Source organism: Odontomachus brunneus, unplaced genomic scaffold (genome assembly GCF_010583005.1).
Source record: "Odontomachus brunneus isolate Ranch 3 - 2012 unplaced genomic scaffold, Obru_v1 Obru_scaffold_013, whole genome shotgun sequence".
Classification (NCBI taxonomy): domain Eukaryota; kingdom Metazoa; phylum Arthropoda; class Insecta; order Hymenoptera; family Formicidae; genus Odontomachus; species Odontomachus brunneus.
Window position 1 is genome coordinate 2,141,943 of NW_022639463.1, and position 8,436 is coordinate 2,150,378.

The 8,436-nt window shown below is 37.7% G+C and overlaps 2 protein-coding genes across 5 annotated transcripts in view; both read right to left on the minus strand.

Moving 5' to 3' along the window:
* LOC116841026 (homeobox protein abdominal-B-like) overlaps positions 1 to 8,436 on the minus strand; it is a 16,392-nt gene that overhangs the window by 1,729 nt on the left and 6,227 nt on the right. For 2 of the 4 annotated variants that reach the window (XM_032808516.1, XM_032808514.1), the window contains one exon: positions 124 to 3,681. In XM_032808516.1, coding sequence (XP_032664407.1) covers positions 3,185 to 3,681 — 497 coding nt within the window. In that variant the 3' untranslated portion in view covers positions 124 to 3,184. Of the gene's footprint in view, positions 1 to 123; positions 3,682 to 8,436 lie in introns of those variants that run through there. The other 2 variants (XR_004377481.1, XM_032808515.1) reach the window with 2 other exon arrangements.
* On the minus strand, positions 124 to 3,184 carry LOC116841078 (uncharacterized histidine-rich protein DDB_G0274557-like; the record flags this gene model as incomplete). Its single annotated transcript, XM_032808595.1, has 1 exon — positions 124 to 3,184. A coding segment is annotated over one exon (315 nt), but the record flags the coding sequence as incomplete, so codon positions are not given.

The following is an 8,436-nucleotide window of genomic DNA, read 5'->3' on the forward strand; positions in this document are numbered from 1 at the left end:
CTCTCTCTCTCTCTCTCTCTCTCTCTCTCTCTCTCTCTCTCTCTCTCTCTCTCTCTCCCTCTCTCTTTCTCCTCTCTCTCTCTCTCTTTCTGTCACATACATACACATATACACTCATACTTACTCATTTTTCTTCTATTCTTTTCTTGATTTTCCAATCCTTCTTTCCTCATTTTTGTTCTCATTTCTATCCCCCTTATCTCTCTGCATATCTGTCTCTCTCTCCCTATCGATTTTCCGTGCATATAGCGTGTACTTTCTTTTCACTTCATACTATGTTTATACCCACAACCGTGACACGTTCGTACATGACAGAACATACATACACGCATCATACATGTGCGTGCGTCCAGTTACACACATATACACATGTTAGCATCCACCTGCATATTCACGTGCGCATATATACCAAGCGTACACACACACACACATACACACACATACGTACACACATATACACAAACAAGCACGCACGCACACACAGAAGGGCCACAAAATATGCATATATAATATATAGTAGCCATTCACGCAGACTCTCGGCAGTCCCTTATAATTTAAATAATGTTGCACCTTAGAATAGAGATCCATTGGGGTAGTTTTTTTCCTAATTTGCATTAAACATCTGATTAAATTACTTATATACTCGCTGATGTTCTGATTAAAAAGTATTATCTGCCTGTATTCTGGCCGTGCTTAGGACTTCGTTCATACGAGATCGGTTTCTTCTTACTTTTTTTTCTCGTCGTGAAAGACGTGAGCATGGGTTTTAAACGAAAAGTGTAGAACAACCGGAAAAGACATCTACAGGCTGCTACGTCCACTGGATTTCCAGAGATCAACAACCGTGACATTTACTAGACGTCATACGCACGCGTATAAACGCGTGCGTGCGTTTATATATATGTTTGTGTAAGTTGATATATTGTTAAATATATGAATTAACAAAATTTACATATTTGTAAATTTTGTTAATATATAATATTCCACATATATAAAAATGTATTACTTGTATATATTTTAAGTCTACTTGTAAAAAAAAGACATAAAATACACAATCAATAAAAATACGACAACTGATCTCTCATTTACGAATCCTTAATATTAAGAAAATATTAACAATCGACTATATGTTAGTTATCAGTATCATTTTCAGTTTTTGTCGACAGATATTCAGACATCCAATAGTATGAAAACTCATATTCTTTAAACACGAAGATTCGACTCATGTCATTAAGTACTACAATCTTTTGTTTCTTTCACGGCAAGAAGTGAGCGTACAATTTTGACCCTGCATAACACCGTAGTTTTCATGAAGTTCCCAAACTCAGCCTAGAATGGTACAATCGACCACTTACTAGTCCGACTACTATTTATGCTTTTAACATAAATCGTTTTTTTTTTTACATACAGTAAGAATTATAGGTACTAGTTTGCAATCCTTGGTAGGCGATTAGTACGACACTGTGGACATAGCTATCTAATTTTTTGGATGCGTTCGTCTTTTACGCTAACTTCGAAAATCACCATGTTCCTTATTTTGTTATAATAAGAACATAATTGAATAATAAGGGAAGAATGCGTTTAACTTTTGAGAGAGTAATTCTCTCTCTTTCTCTTTCTACATCAGTCAGGAATCATAATTATAATATACATCGCAATATGTCACAATAGTGGACTGCACTGCGAGTACATTTAGACTAAATAGTATTCATTGTCAAAAATCAAAGTCTGAAATGTAAATACCGGAACTATCATTTATTAAAAACAAATATATGCCGCGTTTCTCTATCTATAGTAAACAAATAGAACTATTGTGGCTTTTTGTTTTACATATGTTTCAGGAATATAAAAAAATTAAATTATCCATAAATGATGTGTCATAAAAATGTTTTGCTAACATCACTTTTTTATATTAATTATGTGTAAATACTTGACACAAATTCTGTAACTCTCTAATACGATCGTAACTTCTAACGTAATCGTAAATGTCGAAGTGAAAGGCTAATTTAAGAAGAGATACACATGCATTTAGACGAGATCAGTGAGTCCACTTACCCTTCAAAAGAAACTATCCGCTTTACAATCCTCTATTCTCAAAGGACCATCCAGTCCTACCTGCAAAATCAATGACGTCTGATGGGATCAGTCCAGTGTATAATACGTTTCAATTTCCAATATGCAATCTGGGCTCGATAGTATAAGACGAAGTAACGACACGATGCAATTGGAGTGAGAAAGGGGAAACTGGGGCAACGGGAGGAGCAGGGACACACTAAGTGACATTAATTACTCTTTACTTTATATATACATCCATACATATACATACATACACGTATATGTGTGCATATACATATATCTATTTGCAAACATATATATGTATGTATATACGTATGTATGTATAAGTGGAGAAAATACTACCGAATTACGAATTGGACAGATTGCTTGGTGTCGTATGATGACATATATTATTCGTACAATACCGACACCTGATTACCGATACTCGGAAAGAGTCTTCGGGCTGCATAAAATAGCAGCCCCACACGCGCCTCTTTTATACAATAGCGAAGTTTTCGCTTGATGTTGAATAAGAATCATAATAATAATAATTAATAATTAATAATTAATAATAATATACTACGCGCGAACTTTATCTTTCCTTACAAGTGGAGGCAGTCTTTAAACGGCTGCTCGATAGAGTCCATGAGGATTTTTCGTCGTTTCTGTGGACGTGGATATTGATCGACGGTTTCGTGGAATCGCCTCGACTCTTTCTCTGCCTCTCTCTACCTATCTTTCTCTCTCTCTCTCTTTCGTTCTCTCTTCTTCTCTGAGGCGTCTCGACTAATTTTCTCTGGGGCGTCCAATATGTTTAAGCGGCCAAGCCATGAGGCGTCTGATGTAGGAGCGCAGGATATTGTTGAGCCACATGCGTCAGCTGATGGTGGTGGCTACCGGCGTGTGCGTGCGTATGTGCGTGTGGATGGACCACGGCCGTGGCGGGCGTCACGGTTCCTGACGACGACGCGTGAGTCGGCGGCAGCGGTGTCTGGGGCTGCGGCGCGTGGAGGCTATGGCTGTGACCTGCTACCAGGCTGCTATGGCTGCCTCCGTGACTGCTACCACTGCTGGACGAGGTGTGGCTGTGATGGTGATGCCCGAAGACGACCCCAGAGAAGGCTACGGGTCACTGATGATGTTTCGTGGAGCCATTCGCGTGATGCGCCTGCGCAACCACGTGGTGACTCGAAGGTGGCGCGTGTGCGGTACTTGGATGATGATGACTACCGGTCGCCGCGTGATGATTCGCGTTATTGGCGCTGCTATTGTTATTGTTGTTGTTGTTATTCTGCTGTTGGGTCTGCCGTTGACTGTTCTTCTTATTCTTCATTCGGCGATTTTGAAACCAGATCTTAACTTGGCGCTCGGTCAGATTTAAGTTACGCGCAAGCTCCCATCGCTTCTGCTTCGAAACATAAGCGTTGAAGAGAAACTCTTTCTCCAGTTCAAGAGTTTGAAACTTCGAGTAAGGCTTGCGTTTCTTCCGCACCGTCACCTGGCCCGTCCATTCCAAGGGATTGGAACTGCCACATCCAACACCCATGCCTGCTACGCCAACCCCGACGCCTACTCCCGCAAGCGAACCTGCGGGAAACAAGGAAGATGGGGAGGAACCCCACATCACTTAACACAATTAGTTTGCCGATGATAAACAACCTAGCTGCTAGCTAGCAATATTCGACAAGGAAACCCTGCTCAAAGGTGACGATTCCAATCCAGTACTAATAAGACAAGCTTCATTGTCACTGCTCTTGACTTTATATAGAATTTGTTACAATTTGATTTGGATTAATTCATGAAAATAATACATGTTGTAAGCCAAAGATTCGCAACTGAATTTATCACTACTTATAAATTGTTTTCATTCGACGACACATTTGAGCAGATTTCGAACGAAGAAAATCCTTTTTCTTACATCTACTGGAAGTTGTTATTATAGGGCGATGGATATATAGAAACGAAGGTAGATATATCAGTTCATTAGCCGGTGTATCGACGCGTGGCCAATATCGCTATTCTTCTTCTCTTAGGAAGTGCTATGATCCACAATCGTTATAAATAATTCTGTCGCCTTAGATGTAACAAGTTATTAAAATCAAAGTGTGTTTATTCATTGCGCAAAGTTATCACCGAATATATATGCGACTGCGTCAAGAAAATTTCTTAACTCTCGACTCCTTCACTCCTATCGTATGAAGGGCACTAAATTCGCACAGGGTGCATAGCAGACTGACTCCGCACCTGGAGCGCGGCTCTCTGAATGTCACAGCATGCACTTTAGCTGTTCATCAAACGTCGTATATGTTTTGACACTTATTTACTAGGATTTCCTACAATTTCAACTTTACACATATACATTTTGTATATGCATACGAAATATATGTAATGTACGTACAATATACATAGATGCATATAAATCACCCCAGTTATAATGTCAAGAGGTATGGAACGCCTGATGTATGTACGTGCGTGCGCAACGTTGCTCGTGAATGCGTGAGTATATACATGTGTATATGCACGAGGGTGTCCTAGCGCTGTGGTATGATGATATAATTGGACCGGTTCTACTATCCGTGCGAAAAACATGAAGTAGGACCTCGGGTGCGCGGAACCGTTGTTAGATCCGTTCTCTAGCGTCTGGACGGCTTGGTTTTTAACAGAACACACTATGCTTCGTTGCAGACGCAGAATGTGGAGCGAGACAAACGCGTTAAAGTGGAATATAAGGCAAGGATGGCATACAGTAAAGGTGCATACGGTAAAGCCGCGTTGGTGGAATGAAGCGATTACGAAAGCGCGCGACTCATCCGTCTATCTTTAACCCAGCCATGGGCTGGATAAACGTTTTCGCGTATACACGAATGCAACAAAATTGTTTCTATTCGACTTGGCGTTTATTTAACTTAATACTTTTCTTTTCAAGCGAAAAACATAATAAGTTCCTCGGATATTACAACGGTTTATATTACTTAAAAATGTTAAGGAGCTTTTTATGACTGCGATTAGACGTCCGATGAATAACGTTTTGGCGCGCCACTTGCGTGTTCTATCAAACCGTAAAAAATGATAATTGGCATTTGTACTGCACAAAGTATTCAAAAATTTTTTCTGCAGAAGCTGATCTTACATTAAAGCAAGATATTTGATAAGTAATTGATAGGATATAGCAATAATTAACGAAATTTAACGAAAGGACAAATAATAATAATAGACAATAAATATTTAAAGTATAAAAGTATGATTCCGCGTGAATCGAGTAGTCTATCCTTATTCTATTTAAGATCTGGGTAACCACTGCTGCATACTACCGGATGCAACATTGTTGGATCCGACGGAACATATGCTTGCAATGGTTCCACCATCCGCGTAACAACGTAATATTTCAGTATATCTTCATGTACACATAGCAGTGTACCACAGTCAGCAGACTGATGAAACAGTTTTCAGACTTATGAAAATTATATAATGTCCCGAGTAAAGTCATGATATAAAAATATATAAACATAAGTTATTTATTCGATATGCAAAAGGTTATTTTAAATATCCCTATTTCCAGAGTATGCACTTTTTCCGAGTGAATGAAGAATGTTATTTCTCGAGCTATACCTCAACCTAATTCTCGAATTTCCCTTCGTTCCATCCTCTCGAGTCTCTTTCTATTTTTCTCTGTTATCCGGTACGCTTTTTCATTACAATCGCTTAAACTATAGAAATTTATTATGTATTAAGATATGGAAATATATAAATTATTTAGTAAAGATCAAAATTCTCATAAAATCAACGCGTATAAAGCGGCCAGAAAAAACAAATAAGAAAAATTATAAATTAAATACAGTACCGAACGTGCAATTCTAGATTATTTAATTGGCGTGTTATGATAAAAGAAATTCATTTTTGGACGCCGACAATTATTTAAATTAATTTTATCGGATTTTAATAAGAAAAATATTTTTTTCATATTATTTGGATGAAATATAAAAGATATAAAAATATGTACATTTTTTAGAAAATATTAAAAATTAATGTAAAATATGTCGTAATTTCTACAGAGAGATAGTAAGAAAGATGGATAATATGTGAAGACTGGAAGATGTTCAGCGATCGTTCGGAAAATGTAATAAGTTCCCTCGACTGATAGCTGACGTCCTGATAGAAATGGTCGAAGGGTTCATAAGCCGAGCTTGTGTCGCGTGTAACGTAAAATATCGATCCGGAACAACTTGATATTCTTTGCATCCACCACGTACATTTTTGTCATCACTTCATAAAAGTTAAATAACGTAAAGATAAATTTTGAGAATATTTCAATTCATTTAATACTACAACATTACAAAAATGCTTAAATTAATAAATTTAACAAATTTAACAATTGTATTCCCAAATAACTTTCAATACAGTAGCGTAACTTTATTCAATCAACAGGCAATAAGAGGATAAAATATTATACACGAGGACATAAACGATTCCCCTGAGACAATTCATTCAAATTTTACCATAAATATATTCCTACAAATAGAATATTTTATCCCAGAGAAATCAAAGACTTGATAAAAAGTCACTTTAAATGCTAAATTTATTTTGATTCGTAATTTATGTAGATATAATGACAACCGTTATGTTTCAAAGACTTAATTAAGCGTGGATACCGATCCAAGACATTAAATGCGGACCAATAAATGCTCGGCAACCTGCGCTCTCGTGAGGCAGAGATAACATCTCGTGCAGAAATCCACTTGTGCGGGGGACACCTGGCCAACATTGTCATTCCTCGGAGATCGTCCGGGCTAATGCAGGGAGAGCTCCGCGCGATACGGTACAGCGACGTACTCTTTGGTGCCGAGCGAACTGGCAAAGATAATGGAGTCGCCATCTATTGGGCTACGCCTAAACTATACACGACGCCCGCATTTCGTTACTTTGTATGTATGGCACGCTTGTGTGCGCGCGCGCAGCACATCGTGTCGAGAGTATGTATGTGTGCATACGATTAACTTACGGCCGATCACGCGAACGCTATCTTAGTTATCAGAACGTCGTCGATGGCGGTCGCATGAGCAACAAAGTAACGATAAATCGTGACAACGAACAGCATACCGCATGTGACAACAATTCAGCAACTTTGTAGGAAGACAAGGCGGACGAACGAACGGACGAGATATGCTTTGTAAACTTGATATCGTGAGAATATTTCCATGTATAATGTATAATATTCGTGAAAAACTAATATCTCGATCATTTTCAGAGATAAATCATAAAATCGTTATGTCACATGCATACATTAATGCTAGGAAAGAAATGATGACATTACATAATATCGTAACGTGAGACATTATATAATATCAACCTATACCGTAAAATATTTATAATTTGTTGAGTCTTCAGTATCTTTAATATCCGCAATAATTTTACGAACATTATATATAAAAAACATATATATATATTTATTTATTCAGAGTCAGAGAGAGAGAGAGAGAGAGAGAGAGAGAGAGAGAGAGAGAGCCATTTAAAATATCGGTTTTTCTTCGAGAAGTTTAAGTTTAGGAAAAAGTTACCGATAAAATATAAAATAATGGGGAAAAATAGTCATGACAATACAGACGCGCGAGCGAACAGCCGTTAGTCGTAGAAGACTGAACGCCTCACGGGTCATGGAACGGATCAGCTGATCGGAGGCGTGCGCCAGAGTTTACGAGTTACGGCCGCCAATAAACCCGCCGCCGTTCGTTGTTGCTCATGCGACGTTTCATGGGCTGCAGGGTCTCGAGAAAAGGACAGAAGGGAGAAAGGACAAAAGAGAACGACCAAATACGTGAATGAACGATGACTGCAGTCTTCACTTCGAATAAGTTTTGTTCAGACATGATCGTTGAGGAATACTCTAGACACCCATAATAGGAAGTCATGCGCAATTAGTACAAATTAGAAACGACCGTTTTTCTCCATAACGTCATTTCTGAATACGTTTTTGTTCGACCCATCGCTATGAAAAGCTAACGAATCAATTAGAGATCTCAAATTTCACGAATGCGGGGATTTTGTCTAATTGATGAATATGGAATATTACGAGAAATGTTATGTCAAGCTATAACACTTGTTATAAGACTAAGAACCTGATGACTTTACACTTTCGATGAATCAATTCCTCTTCTCCATTAATTATTCAACGATGCGGATCAACATCTTAATGGAAATTCTTTCACGATATTATTGAACGTTTACTACTGAATATTAAGGAGAATATCAAGTTCCAGCTAATAATATATGAGTTTAAAAGAGATACAAATCCAATGTACATATATATACATACATATATACATATATATATATATATATATATATATATATATATATATATATATATATATATATATATATATA